Source organism: Littorina saxatilis, linkage group LG13 (genome assembly GCF_037325665.1).
Source record: "Littorina saxatilis isolate snail1 linkage group LG13, US_GU_Lsax_2.0, whole genome shotgun sequence".
Lineage (NCBI taxonomy): Eukaryota > Metazoa > Mollusca > Gastropoda > Littorinimorpha > Littorinidae > Littorina > Littorina saxatilis.
The window spans coordinates 17873563-17896981 of record NC_090257.1 but is presented as its reverse complement, the minus strand read 5'-3'; the positions used below and the strand labels follow the sequence as shown (position 1 = coordinate 17896981).

The 23419-nt window shown below is 42.0% G+C and overlaps 1 protein-coding gene across 2 annotated transcripts; it reads left to right on the top strand.

The window, feature by feature from the left end:
• The first annotated feature begins 1901 nt into the window (after positions 1 to 1901).
• Positions 1902 to 21997, top strand: LOC138983757 (eukaryotic initiation factor 4A-I-like). Of its 2 annotated transcripts, none has more exons than XM_070357076.1 (10): positions 1902 to 2161; positions 7419 to 7488; positions 7929 to 8061; positions 8540 to 8679; positions 9195 to 9360; positions 9887 to 9996; positions 10567 to 10710; positions 20062 to 20199; positions 20681 to 20850; positions 21421 to 21997. In XM_070357076.1, the coding sequence occupies exons 1-10, from the start codon at positions 1956 to 1958 to the stop codon at positions 21563 to 21565; spliced, it is 1422 nt and encodes a 473-aa protein (XP_070213177.1). In that variant the 5' UTR covers positions 1902 to 1955; the 3' UTR covers positions 21566 to 21997. The 2 variants fall into 2 exon arrangements, with proteins under 2 accessions (XP_070213177.1, XP_070213178.1); XM_070357077.1 differs by lacking the exon at positions 1902 to 2161 and adding an exon at positions 6060 to 6201.
• Positions 21998 to 23419: the final 1422 nt, after the last annotated feature.

Genomic DNA, 23419 nt, shown 5'->3' with positions numbered 1-23419 from the left:
TGCAGTGTACACGAAGGGACCTCGGTTTTTCGTCTCATCCGAAAGACTCGCACTTGAACCCACCACCTAGGTCACCTAGGTTAGGAAAGGGGGGAGAAAAGATGATTTCAGCCTGTTGTAACAAATTAACACTCTACTCTGAGAACAAAAATCATTGTGTTCAAAATAGATCGAGACAGCAGCAACTAGCTAGCTGCATGCGCTGAGTGGCTGAGAGAACGGACGTTACACAGTGTACCCCCCCCCCCCCCCGCCCCCACACCCCCAATTCAAGACTTCCCCTGTATAAGACCTTGCTTTTTCATATATCTTATTCATGACCTGTGAAAAGGATATACTTTTTTGTGCCAGTCGAAGGGTTGTCATTTCTAGAACGAGGCAGCTCGTTTCCGGAAATGCGGCGCTTTGTTGGAAATCAAATGAGGTTTCGGAAAATCCCGATTATTCCAACTCTGCCCCGGATTCTTACTTTGCGCCCAACACACGTTTTCGAAGAAATCGATTTTTTGGGTGAAATCTATTAAATTTCACCACCAATTTTCTTCACATGCAAGAAACTGACATGCTTTTCGTCCTTAAATAATTTCACTTCATTACTTTTACCAGGAAACAACATTTCAGTCACGATCTCGAGTATATATCGAGGGGGTAATATGACGGCGGGACCAAGATGACATCGTTACACCGGCCGCCGCCGGCGGTGCAGTGTTGCCACAGGGCTCAAGTGGAATGTCGGTCACTGGAAACTGAGTGCACAAGTACATGTGTCGATAGCCAGTGCCGATAATAATATTTCGAGACTACCATGATAATCTTCACAGGCTATAACGTAAGATGTATTAAAAGTAACCGGTTCCTTCAGTCTCAGTGTCATGCTGGTGGCGCAATCCACCCGACTGTCCGACAACTGGCGACAAAATATGACCCAGATTGCCAGATCGTGACACAGACTTTAAAAAAAGAAATTATGTACACCGCGGCGCACTGCCACCATTTTATGTATTCTTTTTCTATTTTATTGTTATTAGACTTGGGGCGAACAGTGAGCGGAGTTCAAGTCAAGTCAAAACCGCAGTGGCCGCAGGGCCGGACTACCGGGGGGGTTATGGGGGTTGCGCAACCCCCCCCTAGCCTAAACATGTACCTTACTTATTTAATTTTTTTTTAATTATTGCTTATTTTATGCCGTTTCATGCAAGGAGCGACCATTTTCCTATCTCAATATATGACCTACCCGTCAGCTTCAGGGGGCTTCGCCCCCTGACCCCCACAACGAGGGGGGGGGGGGGTTCTAGGGTTTCCGGACCCCCCCCCCCCCCAGCCAAAAAATAAAAATATTGAATGAGGTATGCATTTCTTTATTTTACATTGAGTTTCAATTTTTGGGGTATTAATCAGTGACAAAATCTGCTGCCTGAAACTGGTAATGATCATCCTCAGAATGCACCAGATTGCACCATTTTGCATCCTTTTTTTCAAAATTTTCCGGGGGGGCATGCCCCCGGACCCCCCTAGCAAGCTAGGCGCTTCGCGCCGTCAGCTCGGCGCTTTGCGCCGTCGGCTCGGCGCTTCGCGCCTTCACACCCATATCTTCACAATATACTTTTGAAAAAAACCAGTCATAAAATGAACTGATCCGCCCCTACCGCCAGGGGGGACATCCCCCTGGGCCACCACTGGCAACCCCCCCCCCTCCTCTTCGCCTAGTCCGGCCCTGGGCCGCATGGGAACTATTTTAAGCTATGACGACATGAAAGGGGTCGAGTGGGCGGGGCAAAAAAACAATCCCACCAATGCGCTTATAGGGTATTGCGAAATACACCTACTACGCATGCGCGGTTTTGAGCGGAAGAGCAAAACCGGCAACCGCGTCGTAGAAGGCTCATTCAACGCGAAATATTTGGGAAACGATCAACTACATTGTAATTTTCTTGGTTTTGATAACGTCAGTTCTAATGAGTGGAGTTGGCAGCCATTTCGACAGGGATAATCGAAGCCCAAGCCCCAGCGAGAGGTCCAGATCCGAGCGGACGGACTCGCCTCCTCGTGAGCGCGAGAAAGACGCAAGACCTCCGAGCGAGCGATCCCACGACCAAAATGGCCGTGATCACGAAGAAGGCAACTCTGACAAGGACTGGAGAGGCAGGGACTCATCCAAACCGTACGTAATTCTTGCTTTTTTCCATTATCAGTTGATGATGCTAACGATTCATTGTATGTATAATCTGTCGTTGTAGGTATCGATAGCAGTACATGTATTTGATTGTTGAACTTCAACATATTGTCAGTTGTAACAGTAACACTGATTTTGAACACGAAGGGAATTTGGGTTAGATTGACACACGTGGCTGATCAATATTTACGACGCGCCGTTTATACTAACTGTAGTTATGTAGGGTTTCTCCTCGTAAAATATATTAAAAAGGGTAATCTTGAACTTTAGTGTGTTAAATTCATAGCTCAGAATCCAGTGGCATTCTTTACCTTCTTTTTTGATACAACTACAAGTCCCTGTAAATTGTAATCAACTTATCAAGCAAAAGAACATTTGTCGTGAAATTAATTGACGGAATAAGCTCCAAACTTTAGCATAATTAATTAATTTGATTGTTGATCGACGAAAATGATGCAAGAATGGCTACGTTGTTAACCAAGGGGCATTTCTAAGGCAACCCTAAAAAGGCACATTTGCTTGTGAAAACAAAACGTTTGGCTCACCATATTATATGGTATAACACATCTGGCCAGGCTTTTGCACGGCATTAGAGGGGTTTTACGACCATCCCTCCAGTTGATAACATTCACAGACCAAGAAACCGGCACGGTTGGCCTAGTGGTAAGGCGTCCGCCCCGTGATCGGGAGGTCGTGGGTTCGAACCCCGGCCGGGTCATACCTAAGACTTTAAAATTGGCAATCTAGTGGCTGCTCCGTCTGGCATTATGGGGTTAGTGCTAGGACTGGTTGGTCCGGTGTCAGAATAATGTGACTGGGTGAGACATGAAGCCTGTGCTGCGACTTCTGTCTTGTGTGTGGCGCACGTTAAATGTCAAAGCAGCACCGCCCTGATATGGCCCTAAACAAAAAACAAACAAACAGACCAAGAATGAAGGCCGAATGAAGAACCTGAGTGTTCTCTGTGGACAATGGCATTTTTTTAATGAATTAATTTGGTAAAAGCCCCAAGAAAAGAAATGATAAAAAATTCCAACTTGCAAGTGCAACACAATCAGGATTTTGATTGTGTAACCAAGTGGCGGGGTGGTCTTATGTAGAAAACCTAGCCAGATCTGAAATGGTGAGCCGAACTGTTTTCACGAGTAAGAAATCCAGTGTAGTACTACTTATGTAGAGTTTTGACAAGGTGACTGCACTACATTAACTTTTCAACTGGAAGTGGAAGCAAAAGTGAACTCAAAATAACATGCCTTATTCTCGGGACCAAAAAATAACTATAGTATAAGGCGCTCCCATGTAAAAGAAGCAACCCCAGGTTAAAATGAGAAATCCTCTCTATAGGCGCTTGCGGTGTATTGGCCGCAAATCAAAGGGCGTGGAAATGTACATATTCTCTACTAAGATGGGCTGTGAGTTCAAAGCTAATTCAGTATTTGGTCTTGTGACCTTATGTCAACACTTCAATATTTTCAGCTTGAAGCTGTGAGGAAACTGTATCCAGTTCATGAGGGAGTGTTCTGTTTCTTTGTATTGGAATGTGGGTGTATAAATGATAAACCTGTACTCTTCTTTAGCCATACACAAGGCGATGCCCGCCAATTTACGACTTGTAGGATGGTTGGAGACTTGGCACATGGTGGCCGCCATTATTATATTAGTCTTGTCTCTCCCATTTGTAGGGGGAACTCAAACTCCCGGTTAGAAAACACGTGGAAAAACACTCTTAGACACGAATTAAGTGAAGAGACGTCGCCATCGCATCAAACGTATCATTTTTGAACAACGGGACATGTTATCACTTCTCGTTTTTTTCCTAAGCTGAAAGAGTGAAAGTGGTTGGGAATCTGTCCATGCGGGAAATCAGAAAGGGTCAGACATGTTTCCCACGAGGTTTAGCATGTGAGGATTATAAGCTAGGACATTTCACTGTGTAATTACTTTTGCAAAGTGAGTGGCTGCAGCTGAGTTACGTCCTAACTGAAGGTTCTGTGTGCTGAACAATCTTTTAAAGTAATCCAAGTTTCCACCAGTTATCCAACCGGAAGTTCTGGTTCCCCACACAAACCGTATGGCCTTCACATTTGGTCTGTCGATTATACTGTGAATAGGACACAGGGGTCATATTTGAGGAAAATAGTTGCGCCTTATACTTCATAACTTATAGTCCTGAAAGTTTGGTGAGTTCAGACATTTTGATTGGCACACTCTCATTGGCTCAGTTTTACTGCATAATCTGACCAGAGAAATGGAATGCTGAGAAGAAAAAAAAAGGCATTGGATTAGTTGCTATTCATGAGTAGGTGTGAACATAATTATTATCTATGTGTGGGGGAATGCATGAGTAAAGGAACAAAATACCTTTCCTGTGAATTGGGAAAAAAATGAAAGTCTGCTTCTACGAAATTTCTTTGTGATCATTACTTCGCGAATTCTTCTTTGTAAAACTGGCTGCGCAAACTTTTGGCCCTGAATGCTCAGCTATAAGACTGCGTTGTCTGCCAAGTCAACTTCAGGGATTTTACAAATTGTTTGTGAATGGGACTTTAATTAGAATTGAAACAATGTACATGCTTAGCTTAATACAATAGGACATTGGACTGCCATGCGGTTCTATGAGTATGAATCAGTCATTTGGTACAGATAATTGGCCTATGAAAATGGACCTTTGTCCAACGCCACATTCTTGGTTATATCCCCCCGCGGGTTAGGGGGAAGAATTTACCCGATGCTCCCCAGCATGTCGTAAGAGGCGACTAACGGATTCTGTTTCTCCTTTTACCCTTGTTAAGTGTTTCTTGTATAGAATATAGTCAATGTTTGTAAAGATTTTAGTCAAGCAGTATGTAAGAAATGTTAAGTCCTTTGTACTGGAAACTTGCATTCTCCCAGTAAGATCATATATTGTACTACGTTGCAAGCCCCTGGAGCAATTTTTTGATTAGTGCTTTTGTGAACAAGAAACAATTAACAAGTGGCTCTATCCCATCTCCCCCCCCCTTTCCCCGTCGCGATATAACCTTCGTGGTTGAAAACGACGTTAAACACCAAATAAATAAAGAACATTCCTGGTTATGTTTAAAATACTGTAAGTGTAACTGTTAGCACAGAATACTATACTGCATAGTGCTGATGATCAAGTTTAGTTGGTGAGACAAACACAGTATGTTGTGACTGTGCGGTCTGTGGACCTTGAGTTCACATTTTAGCACATCCCGGATTATACTTGATCCATTCATTCCTCAAATTCGAATTTTATTCTTGACACATTGCTTTCTTCAGCCAGATCATCTTTGAGTGGTTAACAATAACACTGATAACAGGTGGCATTCTGCAGAATGTATTTTGAACTTGATCAATTTGCTTGATTAAGTTTTCATTGGACGATGGAAGGGGGAGGGCATTAGTATCCTGGTTTGAAATAAGCTTGACTGGGCATGTACATGTGCTACCATTCTTTATTTATTACATTAGTGTCAGTTTTGCTGGGACTTGCCTTACCCTCCCTTTCGCGCTGCCACTGTTTACTGAATTTGAACTGCATTGTAAATGTAATCGCTGTATTGTAACGGTATCGAAGGTTTTTGTCGGACCAATTCCCGATGCAAACATATTAAAAGGGTGCAGTGACAAGTTAGCAAATGTATCAAAACGGTATCGATCTCGCTGCACCGGCCGATCACGTGGGCGGGTCACCGTGGGCGAGTGACAATCCGTGACGTCACTCACCAGAAAATGGGGAAAGGAAGACGACCGCGTTACAGCCCGGCTGCAATCCGTCCGCGAGTACTATTTTATGCAAGATGATTCAATTTGTCACTATTTGGTTCGGAAATTGTATCTTGTTTGTGGAGTTGTGCGTATTGGAGTCGGTTTAGCTTATTCTAACTCATTATTTTCGGATAAGAGTATTACGTTTTTCGTTCTGGACTTTTTCTGGTTGCGATATTCATCCGCGTACTCCTTCCTTTCCTCTGCGGAGCCGAGAACGAGAACATGTCATTTAACTCTGAAGATCCCGAACAACGGTGAGTTAGGTGGTATTAGGACTGTTTGTGGAAGTCAAATGGCTGTCAGATGTTGTACGAATATTAAGCTTGCTCTTGCTCGGGTTTAATAGGACAGAAAAACGTAGTTAGTGCGTAAAGACCGCCGGATCTCTCCGGTGAAACTGCTCGTCAGAAAGATCGTAATGGCGGCCAGCCATTTTTCGCCGCACGTGTGGGGAGCAAAAGCATATGTTTCTCCGAACAATCAAGAATATTCTTTCGAATTTTGACGGTAGATTACCAGTATTGTTGATATTCATCGGTTTGATTTTTCATTGAGTCATTTTGTGCGATATTTGTAAGATGATGTCGGTGTGAAGGCATCGTCGGATTCACTGCGTTCACACAGTAAATCTCCGTCTCACTCTCTGGGATGGTCTAAGCCACAAGGCAGCAGTCCCTGCCTCTGAAGCGTGAATTGAACCAAGATTCCGTGAGACCGGGCCTCACAATCTTTGTGTTTTCTGTTGGCTATCTAGACTAGTCTTTGTTACTGTCTGTCTATTTAGTTGGTCTGTTGAGGATACACAAAGGAGTGTCAGTGAGCAGTCACTACCTGTTTACCTATCTGCACATACTGTATTTTGCGGATATGCCTTTTGCGGTGGAACTTTTCTGTATGACCGGGTGGTATAAAGGCAGTGTGGTATGTAGTTAGTTACCCCATTTTCCAACCCCCTTCCCCTCCCCCCAAATGAAATTAATTGTAATTAATTGTGAACACCTGGAACAGTTTGCCTGAAGAGGCAGTAACAGCGCCATCAGTCAACAGCTTTAAGACCAGGATAGACAATTTCTGGTGCCACAGTACTTCTATGTACAACCCTACCTGCCTCGTCTAGATTGTAGAATAGCCCGCCACGCATGCTACAGTCTAGTAATAGGACCTATGTAAAGGCTACACAGCCTACCTCATAGTAAACTTCAAGTAATTCAATAATCATGTTGTCCAAGACACATAAGGCAAATGGTTGGTCAGACTTGGGACTCGAAACATGTATTTGTCAAATTGTCATGTCCTGGGAAAAGTGGGTGAAAAAACGTCCTGTGTGTCACATCTTTTAATATTCGAACAACATAAAAAAAAGTTCATAGACCAAGGCCTGGAAGTATGAAAGGTCAGCCAGCTGTCATATTTGGTTAGGGATGGGTTGATAGCTAGGTTTTTGTCTTATAAATTTGTATTGTGTGTTTAGGTCTCAAACGAAGGGACCCCCACCGGCTGAAGGCGAAGACTATGTTGCCGAGGCTGAGGGCATCATCGAGGTAAGTGTCGCCACTTTAAGCTTGATGTTTGACTATTGTGATTTGATGTATGCTATGTTGGAAATTGCTATGCTGTTTCACCAAGCCTAACATTGCTACGTTACAACCATAACTCACAAAGGTGCAACAGTCCTTTCTTGTTGGTCTTGGTACTCATTTCTGCTTCTTTGGTTAGGATGTAGTTCAGAAATCATTGTACATCCATAGAAATGAGTTCCTATGTTCTTGTGCGACATAGGATAAAGGTGAATCTGTTATTACATTTACGAAAATGCTAAACTGACCCCCTTGTGCTACGCTGGGAATGAATTCAAATAGTTTACACAAAGTTTTATAGGTCTGTATTTAAGTTTGGTACATGTTGATAGTTGTCCTGTGTCTGTCTTAATGATGTTTCCTGTATTAGTTTTCTCATGTAACTTTTGTTGTGTTTTAATCAGAGCAACTACGATGGCATCTGCGACTCGTTTGATGACATGAACCTGCGCGAGGTCCTTCTGAGAGGGATCTACGCTTATGGATTTGAAAAACCGTCGGCTATTCAGCAGAGGGCCATCATTCCCTGCATCATGGGTAAGCTTGCAGTCGGTGTTTCACGCAGAATCAGTGTTTCACTAAGTACTGCGCAATGTCTTGTCACTAGCTACTGGGAAACCGGCTTCATCTCACCCTCTGTAGTTCAGCTTAATTTTCTCAGTATGATGCTAGTGATGGTTGTGGGAAGAAGGGTGGGGGAAGTTCTCGTTGTATTGTTGATAAATTACCTACGCTTAAATGAGTCCCTCGCTTTTAAGACGTGTTTCGGAGTTACGAAGACCAGTAAAACTGTAAAAGAGCTTGGCATTGTGAGTTAGAGTACATGCTACAGTTGGTGTATTAAACATTGAGGGTAAAGGAAAGGGTGTACTTATCTGTGGTTAGCTTTGTGTGACAGTGGTGTTTCTCTGTTTTGGGACTGTTGTTCTTCAAGCTGAGTGTGCTCTTGTTGGTGACATTGTCTGTATTGCGGTCTTGTTGTCCAGCTTGTTGACGCGACTGTTATGTGTCGCAGGGCGCGATGTCATCGCCCAGGCGCAGTCAGGCACCGGAAAGACGGCCACGTTCTCTGTGGCCATTCTGGAGAAGATCGACCTGCGTGTCACCAAGTGTCAGGCCCTGGTCCTAGCCCCCACCCGCGAGCTGGCCCAGCAGGTTGGTACCCTTTGTTTCTCTCTCTGCCCTGTCTTCACAGTGCTGTGCTTTTAATTATGATAATAGCCACTCATCAATCGCCCCTTCTAACGAGAGCTCAAGGCGATGTACAATAACAAAACACACGCACATGATAACATCCAATTAATGCGGTGAATTAAAACAACTATCCCAAATACACATTTGAAAAAGCAAACTAACTTTATAACCTGTACATGCCTATACAATCCAAAAATGCTCGCTTATATATAGTATATATTTTCTACAAATTTGTCGGCAGTGTTTGCCTGGTGACTGCTCTAGTTTTTTGGGATGACCATTGTGTGTATTTGAAATGTGAACAGTCAGTGAGCTAATTAATGTCAGCATTTTGGAACTTTCAGTTTCACACATCGTGTCAGCTAGCTTGTTTGGAAACTACTCTTTCACTGTATGCATTCTGAGCAAGCTGTCCAAGTGTCATCCATTATTTAATTGGACGGTCAATACATTATCGTATGTATGATTGTGTTCAGATCCAGAAGGTGATGCTGGCGCTTGGCGACTACATGAACGCTCAGTGCCACGCGTGTATCGGGGGCACTGTGGTGCGTGAAGACATGCGTAAGCTGGAGGCTGGCGTCCACATTGTGGTGGGCACTCCGGGCCGTGTGTACGACATGATCAACCGCCGTGCTCTGGGTACGTTGCAAGCCTAGTCTTGTCACCCTTTCCTTTCCCCTCAACAAGGGTGGCTTATTTTATACAATGTTTAGTGCCCCTTCAAGGTTATTACTGCTTTATGTATATTGTTGAACTCCATTTATGACCTGCAGAAATATGAGAAAATCATGTCTTAACCCTTAGGCAGGTTGTCGCGACATATGTCACGCTACTTTATGTATACTGTCACCTGGTTGTCGCGACATGCTCGGTCTGTTTGGTCGGTTCCGATTACCTCCCATGGATGCGAAAACCTATATGACCGTTTTTCTTTATTTTTCTGTTAATTCACCAGTGGCTATGTAACATGTGTTACAGAATTGCACAGTGTAAGGGTTAAAAACAGAAATTGGAGGTCAATTTACAGAGGTAATGAACAGAAGTATTAAAAACAAAGTATGGGGTCTGTGTCCCTGTCTGTCTTGTTTGCTGGGGCCTGTGTGCCTTGTCTCCTGTCCATGTCGGTGTGGAGTGGTTGGTGATGGCCGTTGTGCTTTGTTTGCAGATCCTTCCAACATCAAGATGTTCGTCCTGGATGAAGCTGATGAGATGTTGTCTCGTGGGTTCAAGGATCAGATTTATGACGTATTCCGCTTCATGCCTTCCGAGATTCAGGTAAGGCTGCTGCAGCATAGCTTTTTAAAAAATGTACTGATGAAAAGCACAGATCTGTGTTGTGAAGATAGTAGGCAGTGCAGAAAACAGTAGTGGAATTCAAAAACTGTCGCCACTGCGCATCCTTCACCCCCTGGTCCCAACTGCCAGTCAAAAAATAATCTCGTTTCAGAGTGACGTGACCGTCTTATGAAATATCCTTTTATATCTCGGTACTTTCCTCCGTTAGAGCAAGATATGGGTTCCAAAACTGTTGTATTCTTTGACTAAACTTGTGTGTGTCAAACGGACATGCACAGGTAATGGGTAAATATTGGTAGTGGCAAAAAGGCAATCATTAATACACAATTGAACATACTATGGTGTAATGCATACAGCTCGATGGGAAACATTTAAAAAAAAAAACGGGCTTTTGGCTCCAAATATTGCAGTACCATCACACAGACAATGGTTGGCTTTGAAAACAGATACAAAAGTTCCAAAGTGCCTCATTTGATGTATTTATAGCAGTTTCCACAGCCCGTTGCACAAGTAATGGTAGACTTGTAACTGTGTGTGATGTGTGTTCAGGTGATCCTGCTGTCGGCCACCATGCCACAGGACGTGCTGGAGGTGACCCACCGCTTCATGAGAGAGCCCGTGCGTATCCTGGTCAAGAAGGAGGAGCTGACCCTGGAGGGTATCCGCCAGTTCTACGTGCAGGTTGAGCGCGAGGTCAGTGTCTGTTTCTTACTGTTCTTGCTGCTGCATGGGGGTTGGTTACTGTTTTGCTGCGGCATGGGGGAATTGCTTTTGCCAGGCTTGGAGCCCTCTTCAAGTTGTTCTCGGATAGATTAGGATGGTAGTGTTTGCTCCTTTGTTTAGAAGTAAAGGGGTACCCCCCGTTTACATACTGGGAAAATCAGGTTTTAGAATGGAGGTCAATTTTCAGAGGAAAATCTGAGAAAGGAGTGTTTAAAAAAAAGAGGAAATAAGAATTTGTAGGGGTCTTGAAAGGGGGGTCCCACTGTTTTAGCATTTGAGTAGATTTTCATAGCTTGAGTAATCCTTCCCAAAAGCACCCAGACATCAAATGTCAGTGGTTTTCCTGGGCCGTCAAGCGGAAGAAGAGAAATCGTGGGGTTGTTTGGGTGAGGCAGTGGGGTTTACTGTGTCTGCTGTCTCAATACTACCTCATACACTCCTATCACTTTAGATTTTGAGCACGAGAAACTATAGCTGCCGTGCGTCGATGTCGGCCTTGAAGTAGCAAGGTGTTAAAAGGGCTAATTCCACTGTATTCCAAATACCTTTGTTAACATAAAATGTTTCACTTTGCAAGTTGAATCTGTTTGAACATAGCGTGGTCGGTTTAAAAAAAAAAGGAGGGAAGCATTTTGTACAGAAACAACACAGAAGTAAAAAAAAAGGTTACTGTAAATTCTATGACCTCGTTGCACATGTGGATTTTAAATATGTAATTATTATGACTTATGTCTCTCACTTATGTAGGGTATTCTTGTATCTAGAGTAATCCTTCCCAAAAGCACCCAGACATCAAATGTCAGTGGTTTACCTGGGCCGTCAAGCGGAAGAAGAGAAATCGTGGGGTTGTTTGGGTGAGGCAGTGGGCTTTACCGTGCCTGCTGTCTCAATACTACCTCATACACTTCTATCACTTTAGATTTTGAGCTTTTCAACATTTAAAACAAGAGGCGAAGCCTTCAAGGCTCATGTAAGAAATCGACAAACAGTAACACAAACTCAATCACTCCGTCACACATACACACACACACTACACACACACACACACACACACACACAGTTTTTGAGAATTGCTTATCAAATAAATGTCCAAGTGAATCTACACATATAAAATTTTGTAGATTTATTTTAGGAGTACACAAGAAAGCAATGTGGCTTCCAGTTTTAGGAGAGTTGAGAAGATTTCCACTAAGTATAAAGATGATATCACAAGTCATAGGATTTTGGGGACATATCTTAGATTCAAATCAACAGTCTTTATTACATCATTTATACAGTTTGATGATATCTAGCTCTAAAACAAGTCCATGGTTGCAATTTATTAAACAATTATTATCACTTGTAGGATTTGAGCATGTTTGGAAAAACCAATTTACATTTAATGCTAATAAATTACAATTTGCTATACAACAAAAAATTATAAATGAATACGTTTTATTTTGGAAAAACAAAAAATCTGAAAAATGTTCAAGACTTGAGTTTTATTCACTAATTACAGATCTAGAACGATACACAATACAAGCCTATTTAATTTATATTTCAAATATAAATCATAGAAAAGCTCCAGCAAAATTAAGAACAAGCACACATTCTTTAAAAATTGAGACTGGGCGTCATAGAGGAATATTGCGAGAGAATCGCCTCTGTAATACATGTAAAGTAATTGAAGATGAGCTACATTTTCTAGACAATTGCAAGAAATTTAACAATATTAGAAAAAAGTTAGTAGAAGAAGAAGTATCAAACTGTGACTTAAGGTGTTACGAGTGTGTTTGAGTTGCGGTTCTTGCTCATGTTTATACTCACTGAGTTACTTCCCTTGGATCTGGATCTGGATAACCCGCCTGGGTTGGTGGTTTGCGGATGCGAATGCGTATACGCACGGTTCAGTGTGCTTTCGCGAAAGGGTGTGTCATATGCACGGCTAGAACTAAGATACTTCTTGATTTCAGTAAATAGTTTCATTACATGTCAACTAGTTCGTTTTTAAATGATTTTTTAGAGATCGCCAAATGGTATTGTGTGAATAACATCATTCGATCGATTGTACGCACGGCGCCGTGCTTCTAGTAGCTCAGTCCATTCCTTCTTTCCGGTGTGGAAACAGACGTGTTTCTGGCGAAAGAATCGGCGTTTTCAACTCGCCATATCTTCATATTCATTCGGACTAGAACAACGAAATATACATTTCTTGTAAAAACAAATCCCGAGCCTTGCGACTCTGGTAGTCATTTTCTTACGCGAAGCAGCCTTTGGTAGGTACGACAGTTTTAGTCACCCAAGTATATATATCTAAAACGCACGTGGACGAGTTTTCAATGGCGTATTTGAAGTCTGTGAATGTTGTGATTACAAATCATTTCGGGGCACCCCTCAGTCTATACGTACAGACAAACAAATTACATGGAACGAAAGTTGAGAGGCTGGACTGTAAGTTGTTGTTTTGACTTTTACAAATCTCGCAGGTCTTTTATGCAAAACAGACTCAAAATTGCATTGTTCACGCAAGTGTAGATGACGAGACTATCGAAGGAATGGAATACACTTGCCTACAGATATAATAGACAGACACTGTCTATTTATATCTATGACTTACCCTAGCCCATAATTTTTTATGTTAGAATAAAGAACATACTTTGCTCTTTTGAATGATGTATGATTTGGCACTGTACACATGATTTTAGACCTGCCCCCGAAGTGATTTTTCCATAAACCCGTCAAAAAGCTCACTCTGTTTTGGCCGTAAAAAGCGCCCAAATGAAGTCAATTTCTAACCTGTGTCGTGTGTTCGAAGGAGTACATCTCAGCGATGCCATTGCCTTGCAACCTCAAAGAAATATATGTTAATAACCCGCTAAATGAACGTTTTTTTAGTGTGAAATAAAAGCCGGAGATTTGCTTCGTTTCTTTGCTGCGACACAAAACCAAAACCAACTATAGATCTGCGGTGACATTATGAGTTCGTTTTCGACATTGCAGTGAAGTTGCGTGGATCTTCGACGATTCCCGTTCGGTTTAATGTGGATAGAGCTTTGATTGAATGTAACTGCTTTGAAAAGTTACAACATGAGTCCTTGGGATCGATGTTTTTCGGTAAACTTCTTCGTATCCTTGACTTTACTTTTGACTTGAACAGATCCAGATCGGCTGGGGCTGTTGATCGCCTACACAGATCTATATGAAGTTGACTCGACACGGCGAACCGCCGAATCCGTGCCCTCTCGTCGGTCCTACCCCCAAATCCCTTACCAGCCTCAGACCCCACCTCACCATTCTAACCTCTCTGGCGTACTATGTGTGATTATCCCTTCCTCATGAAAGAGAAAGTGGAGAAAGGGGAAAAATGAAGATTTTTTCTTACTGAACAACAGTCAGGGATAGTCAGGGATTGTTGACATGTACATTGTCAAGAGGTCAAAACAAATTTTAAAAGCTGTTAGAGTCTGGAACAATAGGTCCACCCCACCAAAAAGTCAACATGGAATTAGTTATGATTTTGTTTGCCTTTTTGCTTGGGTACGGCCAAGTCAAAAAGGTGAATAGTCATAACAAGTTCAGTTTGGGGTCTTTTTCAAATCTGTTTGCTGCATCTTTTCTGTGACCATTCTTTCTATGCACTGACAGTCAAAAAAGTGAAGAAGGGAAAAATGAAGATTTTGGGTGTTGTTGTTTTTTTTGGACAAATTTTGAAGAAGGGAAAAATGAAGATTTTGGGTGTTGGTTTTTTTTTGACAAATTTTTTTAAGTCCAAAAAAGATGAGAAATATTCATAACAAATTCAGTCTTTTTCAAATCTGTTTGATGCATCTTTTCTGTGACCATTGTGGCTATGCACTGACACACAAATAAGTGGAGAAAAGGGAGAAATGAAGATTTTTTCTTACTGAACAACAGTCAGGGATTAGGGTTACATGTTGACATGTACATTGTCAAGAGGTCAAAACAAATTTTAAAAGCTGTTAAACACTGCACTAGTGTTGCTCTAATCAAGGCGAGTCTGGAACAATAGGTCCACCCCACCAAAAAGTGAACATGGAATTAGTTATGATTTTTTTTAGCCTTTTGGCTTGGGTACGGCCAAGTGAACAAGGTAGGAAAGGTTAGAAATAGTCATAACAAGTTCACTTTTGGGTCTTTTTCAAATCTGTTTGCTGCATCTTTTCTGTGACCATTGTGGCTATGCACTGACACTCAAAAAGGTGGAGAAAGGGGAAAAATGAAGATTTGTTTCTTACTACACAACAGTCAGGGATAGTCAGGGATTGTTGACATGTACATTGTCAAGAGGTCAAAACAAATTTTAAAAGCTGTTGGACACTGCACTAGTGTTGCTCTAATCAAGGCGAGTCTGGAACAATAGGTCCACCCCACCAAAAAGTCAACATGGAATTAGCTATGATTTTTTTTGCCTTTTTGCTTGGGTACGGCTAAGTCAAAAAGGTGAGAGGGGTTACAAATAGTCATAACAAGTTCAGTTTGGGGTCACAAATGATTTGTATCTTCACCTTTTTTCAGCCAAGATATGGGGTGGGGCGGGAAACATTTTTGAGTAAGAAAAAAGGAAACGCTTTAAAAAAAAAATTGTTAAAGGTATTGTGAACAGTGAACTTATCTGTATTCAAATGTGGTTTAATTTGTGATGACATTTTGTGTTATAACGTTTTTACCACTAAATTCGCGTTTTCGGTGTACACTCTTGATATATAAATACTGACACTCCTCTTACAAACTGTTTGATCCACCCTGGTGTGTGTGTGTGTGTATGTGTGTGTGTGTGTGTGTGTGTGTGTGTGTGTGTGTGTGTATTTGTGATTAGTGGGGTGGGCGGGTGGTGGAGGGGGGTGGTATTGGATCGGGGGGGGGGGTGGGGGGGTGGGGAGGGGTTGGCAGGGGGTATCGGTGCACTAAAGGCACCAAGTGTTTGGGTGTTTGTGTTTGTATTGCGATTCAGAGAAAACTACTATACAGATTTTTATGAAACTGCACACTTCTCCCTACCACCTGACCTACTGGGCTCCCAAATGAATGTTTTCATCAATTTTTGTCAGTCAAGATATGGGGGTTGGGGTGGTGCGGGGATAATTGTGGAGTAAGCAATAAGGAAACATGCACGTTATGGTTTTCTTAGGTATTGCAACGGTATATATAGTGAAGTTAGCTGTGTTCAAATTTGTTTATGATCTGTCGAGCCAATTTTGTGTTACAGCGTTTTTGAGTGATAATTGTTGTGTACGCTCTCGCCAATCCTGGATAATTTTCGGCATGCACATTGATAAGTACCGTATTATAATAAAATGATACTCTCCATTATTTTAACTACACAAAGTAATGTTTTATTGATCTTTTCTAAAGATAAAAATGTCAGTTACGATGACGTTACGAATTACAGTGTTTTCTGTAAGGTCATATGTGTCCACCCGGTACCCCCCAAAACTGACAAAACTCTTATAAAAAAAAAATGAATAAGAAAACAACGTTTTTTGTCTGTCTGCAGTTGTGGACATATAGCTTAGAGAAACATGTGCTCAAAATGTGTAATGGATTTCACGTGCGATTTTTTTTTCTTGGGTTGAGGAGAGGGGGTGGGGTGGGTGGGGTGGGTGTATGCCCCTTGATCAGTCTCGGGCGCTCTGCGACCTCGATTTACACTACTGAATTCTAAAAACACCCCCCTTACAAACTAACTGATCTACCCTGGTGTATATATGTAGATCAGTTAGTTTGTAAGGGGGGTGTTTTTAGAATTCAATATATATATATATATATGTGTGTGTGTGTGTGTGTGTGTGGTGTGCGATTCATAAAAATTTACTGGACAGATCTTCATGAAACTTTGCACACAAATGTTCTGACCCCCAACCCTTCACCCTGATTCAAACTCATGTATCACAAGTCCAGCGCTCTACCAACTGACCTACAGCGCTCCCAAATTATTTCTTTTTATCATTTTTGTCAGTCAAGATAATGGGGGTGGGGTTGGTACGGGAATAATTGTGAAGCAGACAATAAGGCAACAACTTATTTTGTTTACAGGTATTGTATATGTATACAGTGAACTTAGCTGTGTTCAAGTTTAGTTATGTTTCTGTCGAGCGAATTTTTTTTAAATACGTTTTTACTACTAAAGGAGTGATAATTTTATGTGTACGCCCTCGAGAAACCTCGATCATTTTCTGAAAATGCACGTTGATAAGTACCGTTTTATGATAAAGTTATACTCTCCATTCATTTATATACACAAACTAATGTTTCATTTATTATTTGTAGAGCTAAATATGTCAGTTGGGATCATGTTAAGAATCGCACTGTTTTTCGCAAAATCGTACTTGACAACCCCCAGTAAAAAAAATTCTAAAAAAAAGTTAATACGTCAACCTCTTTTTTTCTTTGCACAGATGTGTCCATATTGCTTAGAGGAACCTGTGCACAAAATGTGTAATGTTTCTTTCACGCGATTTGAACACACAAGTAACCCCTTAAGAATCGCAGTGTTTTTCGCAAAATCGTACTTGACAACCCCCGGTAAAAAAATTCTAAAAAAAAAATTAATACGTCGACCCCCTTTTTTCTTTGCACAGATGTGTCCATATTGCTTAGAGGAACCTGTGCACAAAATATGTAATGTTTCTCACACGCGAATTTTTTTTAAATACGTTTTTACTACTAAAGGAGTGATAATTTTATGTGTACGCCCTCGATAAACCTCGATCATTTTCTGAAAATGCACGTTGATAAGTACCGTTTTATGATAAAGTTATACTCTCCATTCATTTATATACACAAACTAATGTCTCATTTATTATTTGTAGAGCTACATATGTCAGTTGGGATCATGTTAAAAATCGCAGTGTTTTTCGCAAAATAGTACTTGACAACCCCCAGTAAAAAAATTATAAAAAAAAAGTTAATACGTCGACCCCCTTTTTTCTTTGCACAGATGTGTCCATATTGCTTAGAGGAACCTGTGCACAAAATGTGTAATGTTTCTGACGAGCGATTTGAACACACAAGTAACCCCTTAAGGAAACCAAGCGATCTGTTATTTAAAAAAGACGAAAAAATTCAAAAATTGCTTGGAGCCTTTGTTTTTAATTGTTTCAATATTGAATGAAATAATTTGTACATTATTTATCCATTCAGTTATTGTACAACTTGTGTCAATATCCTTAAGGGTTGATGACAATAAATTCTATTCTATTCTATTCTATTCTATTCTATTCTATTCACACACACACACACAGAAAGAGCATAGGTGAAACTGTGCAAGAAAGCGAGACACTAGATCTAGATCTGTCTGTCTGCATGTAGCCAACTAACATGGACACGACTGCCAAATAGTCTCGGCCCGCTCAAAATAACAATCACCGAGACTTTCAGTAATTCCATCGCGTGACGTCTAACCCTCGTACGTCATAATGTGACGTCAATGTAATATGACCTCTTCAAATGTTAAAGTTTCTACCACAGACATACACACATACATACGCACGCACAGACAGACAAAAGTTAGCATCGCATAGGCTACACTTACGTGAGCCAATAATATATAATACTGTGTATCCTCAGACCCACAGTTCTGGCGCTTCAAATTTCACTGTACAAATTTCACTTTGCTTGGCACTCATTTATTTTTTGTTTACACAGAACTGAAAAGTACAGTGCAATCCCCCTCTCAAAATCTTGAAAGCCGATCTTAAAAAGGAGGGAGTCTTAAATTGGAGGTACATAATGAACATATGATCCGGAAGTCTTGCAGCCAAACATCCGTCTCCACAAGCTTTGTTAATAGTACAAGTCCACATTGTTAAATTTGCTTTGTCAGCACAAGAAACTGGAGCTTGCGTAAACCACACACCAGACGTAGCAAGGTGGTAAAAGGGGTAATTCAACTGTTCTCAAGTAACATGCCTTTGTTAACATAAAACGTTTCACTTTAAAATGTTGCATCTGTTTGAACATAGCGTGGTCAGTTAACAAAAGAGGAGGGAAGCCTTTACTACAGAAACGAATAGGAGAGAGAGAAAAAAAAAGATCAACGGCAAATTCTTTAACCTCATTGCAATGTGGAAATATGTTATTGTTATGACTTATCTCTCACTTATGTAGGGTATTCTTATATCTGAGTAATCCTTCCCAAAAGCACCCAGACATCAAATGTCAGTGGTGTTTACCTGGGCCGTCAAGCGGAAGAAGAGAAATCGTGGGGTTGTTTGGGTGAGGCAGTGGGGTTTACTGTGTCTGCTGTCTCAATACTACCTCATACACTCCTATCACTTTAGATTTTGAGCTTTTCAACATTTGCAATGAAATAAAATACCATGTATCCTCAGACTCACAGACAGCTCCTTCGTTTTAATTGACCCACCTTCAAATAGCACTTATTTATTTGTGTTTACACAGAACTGAAAAATACAGTGGAATCCCCTCTCAAAATCTTGAAAGCCAGGTCTTATAAAGGAGGGAGTCTTAAATAGGAGGTACATTTACACAGGCTATGATCAGGAATGCCTTAAAGCTGAACACATGTCTCCACGGGAACAAGCCTTGTTATAGTAGAAGGCCACATAGGTAAATTAAGCGTTGCCAGCATGAGAAACTAGAGCTACATCTGCTGCGGGCCAATGTTGGCCTTGAAGTAGCAAGGATTTAAAAGGGGAAATACCACTGTACTCCAAAGTACCATGCCTTTCTTTGCTAACATAAAATGTTTCACTTTGAAAGTTTAATTGATTTGAACATGGCCAGTTAACATAAAAGGAGGGAAGCATTTTCTACAGAAACAAATCAGAAAAAAGGTCAATGGCATATTCTTTAACATCACAGCATATTATGAAAAATTATAATACTCTCACTTTTGTAGGGTATTCTTTTAGCTACAGTAATCCTTCCCAAAAGCACCCAGACATCAAATGTCAGTGGTTTACCTGGGCCGTCAAGCGGAAGAAGAAAACCCGTGGGGTTGTTTGGGTGAGGCAGTGGGCTTTACTGTGTCTGCTGTCTCAATACTACCTCGTACACTCATACCACACAGTGGTTTTCATTTTTTAATGCATTCCTTTGACAAGTGGTTTTGCAGCCAGCTTTTTATTGCATCCAGTCTGGGGTGTATTAGTTTGACTCGGTTTGTCCCCACGTAGATCCCTGGTGTTCATGGGATGATTGAGCCCACATTTGGTGTGTAGTCTGGAAGTTAAGTAACCATGCCTGTAGCAAATTGGGCTATAAACCTACTGCAAATTGTAGTTTAGTGATTTTGTTGCTGAAGCTGCTTGATTACTTGCGTGTGCATACAGATTTTGATGATTGTTGTGTTGTTGACAGGACTGGAAGCTGGACACCCTGTGTGACCTGTACGAGACTCTGACCATCACCCAGGCCGTCATCTTCTGCAACACTCGCAGGAAAGTGGACTGGCTGACAGAGAAGATGCATGCCCGTGACTTCACCGTCTCCGCTATGGTGGGTGCCGGATCCTTCCCTCAGGGAATGTGTGTGAATGGGAGAACAATTTGCCCTGTGGAATTAAAATGTACATGAAGGGGAAATAGAAACATAAAACATGTAAGCTGCAGTTTAATTGAGCTTTACAAAAACCTAAACACTGGTGGTGTGGAGATGCTACGATTGGCCCCTCTCCAGGCTTGTCTGTTCTAAACCATGGAATGTGGGTTGAGAGGGCAACAGGAGTTTAGCCCTTATTCCCCCTGAGTTCCCACTCCAGCTCCCAAATGCAGATTTTTGGAACACCTGCTTTACACTGTTACCTATGACACACATCCATTTCCATATCTACTGGCTTCCTGCTATGTTCGAGCATTTATAATTTTGGAAAACTTTAGTTATGTTGCTATGATTTGTTCAAGTTTAAAATTGGAGTTGCTTTCCATGTGAAAATTGGTGGAGATGAGGGTTAGTGTACAACTTGGTGTGTCTGTTGCAGCACGGTGACATGGACCAGAAGGAACGCGACGTCATCATGCGTGAGTTCCGCTCAGGGTCGTCCCGTGTTCTGATCACCACCGACCTGCTGGCTCGCGGCATCGACGTGCAACAGGTGTCGCTTGTCATCAACTACGACCTGCCCGCCAACCGTGAAAACTACATTCACAGGTAAGCACTCGCTGTGTGTCTTACAGTAGAACCCGTGTTGACTTGGAAATCTGAGAAAAATACCACACAGACCCAACATGGGAACCTTGCTTTAGTTAAATGTATTTTGTGGTGTAGGTTCCACTGTTTAGACACTACCTTATGCAAAATTAATCTGTTGATTATGTTAAGGGAATGGATGGCCTTTCCATTCATATAACTGATATTACAATAAATGGTTCCATAACAAAAATCTGGATTAAACGTATCCTAGTCCTTTTTTGGAGGGGTAGTATAGAACAAGTAACGCGCAATCTGGTGGCGTTGGCATGAGGTTTGTGGATGGCAGGAATAAGAAGTACATAACAAAAAACTTCCCAAAAGCACCCAAACAACAAGTTGGTGTGTTGCCTGGGTCGTCAAGCGGAAGAAGAGAAACGATGAGGGTGTTTGGGTGAGGCAGTGGGCTGTGTGGTGTCCACTGTCTCAATATCACCTCCGACACCTGTTTTACACCAGTCCATTGGGTTGTTGTGCTGTGTACGTGTTCCCTACCAAGTTGCCTACACAATGCGTTATTACCTGTTTCAGAATCGGCCGTGGAGGTCGTTTTGGCCGTAAGGGTGTGGCCATCAACTTTGTCACCAGTGACGACATCCGAACACTGCACGACATCGAGCAGTTCTACAACACCACCATCGAGGAGATGCCCATGAACGTAGCCGATCTGCTGTAGACCCCCGGCATCGGCACGCAGTCCGTCTCTGCCATCACGTCCTGCGCTCGTCTGTTGAGAGAGACTGCCTCACCACCACTCATTTTTGAACTTTTATCATCTTCTTTGCTGTAAAATGAAGTCTTTTCTTTGGGATTATCTTTATTCTTGTATATGGCCGGTATTTAAAGCAGTGAGTCTAGGGAGGGGAGCTTTGTCTTTGTTGTGCGTGTTTACTGGGTGTGGTTGGTGGCAGTACTGCAGTGTCAGCCGTGCAGTTGCATGTGTGGAGACTGTGCGGGACGTAGAGACTTCATCTCCTTGTGCAAACCCTTGCTCCGCTTTATCCAAGCGGTCCCGCAGATATCAACATGCAGAGGGTTACATAAAATGTTCACAAGTCAAAATGAAAATCTACCCAAAAAATCTGAAAAATAAACTGAAAAAAAATGAGGCAGGAAGCTTGTTTGTATTGTGCGAGTGTTGTGTGTGTGTTGTGTGGCCTGAAGCCTGGCTATCACCTTGTGGTCAGCATTGATTGGTGTTGGCAGACCGGTCATCCCTGACCGGTGTTAGCCAGGTGTTAGGCCTGTGTGGCAGGCGGTCATCTACTTAACTTTGTGTTGCTGTATGTTCAAGTTTAATGTGTTGTGCTACTAACTATATCTTACCATGTAACTTTCGTCTTCTAATTTGTTGTGTGCATGCGAAGCTCTTGTGTACTCATTGTTTTTAACTGTCTGGAGCGTTACATGGGTTGTGCAGAGGTCCTGTGCAAGCCTACGATCAAATGACGTGTAATTTGTGTGCAGACTGTTGCAACAGTTATAAGGATTGGGTTGTCTATTTTAGGGACTTGGAGGCGTGCACTTGTGGGGATTCACTTTGCAAAGAATAAACTGTACATAACTGCCTCCCTGTCTTCCGTGTCTGCTTGAGGTGTGTTGGTATCGGGGGAAGACTTTGGTCGAATCACTTTTTTCTAAGAGATCCTTGCCTGAAATAACTGTCGGGGATTTTATGGGCTGTGTTCAGCAAAACGCATGGCCACTGATGAGTGCAATGAGCTTTGATGTTCAATTACAATATGTTTCAAGATCCACTCAGCCTCCTCACCGCCTCTGATCTGGTCAGGCGCTGTGGCGGGGTGGTAAGACGTCGGCCTCTTAATCGGAAGGTCGAGGGTTCGAATCCCGGTCGCGGCTGCCTGGTGGGTTAAGTGTGGAGATTTTTCCGATCTCCCAGGTCAACTTATGTGCAGACCTGCTAGTGGCTTCCCCCTTTGTGTGTACACGCAAGCACAAGACCAAGTGCGCACGGAAAAGATCCTGTAATCCATGTCAGAGTTCGGTGGGTTATAGAAACACGAAAATATCCAGCATGCTTCCTCCGAAAGCGGCGTATGGCTGCCTTAATGGCGGGGTAAAAACGGTCATACACGTAAAATTCCACTCGTGCAAAAAAAAAAACCACACGAGTGTACGGGGGAGTTTCAGCCCACGAACGCAGAAGAAGAAGAATTACAATATGTTTCAAGATCCACTCAGCCTCCTCACTGCCTCTGATCTGGTCAGGCTTGAACATGTCATGGGATAAGACTTCAAATTTAAATATTTCGATGAATTGATTTCCGAAAAAGGCACCAGTAACTTTCGCCCTAATGCACCATGTTAGATTTTTATTATCTACTTGAGGAAGTAAATACATGTATCAGCAAAAATTATGGCAACCATTTGCATTTCATATTTTCCAAAATATATCCTGTAGTGTATGATCTAAACCAAATGTACGTTTACGGGTAAATAAGGACGTAGACCAACTGTTATGGTGATAACCTCTTCGCTGCCAGGTTCCAATTAGTCGGTATTAATCAGA

Coding starts and splice junctions, on each gene's coding strand:
- LOC138983757 (XM_070357076.1), top strand. CDS start 1,956: ATGAGTGGAGTTGGCAGCCATTTCGACAGGGATAATCGAAGCCCAAGC. Junction 9,361..9,886: donor GATCAACCGCCGTGCTCTGG/GTACGTTGCAAG, acceptor CTTTGTTTGCAG/ATCCTTCCAACATCAAGATG. Junction 9,997..10,566: donor TCATGCCTTCCGAGATTCAG/GTAAGGCTGCTG, acceptor ATGTGTGTTCAG/GTGATCCTGCTGTCGGCCAC.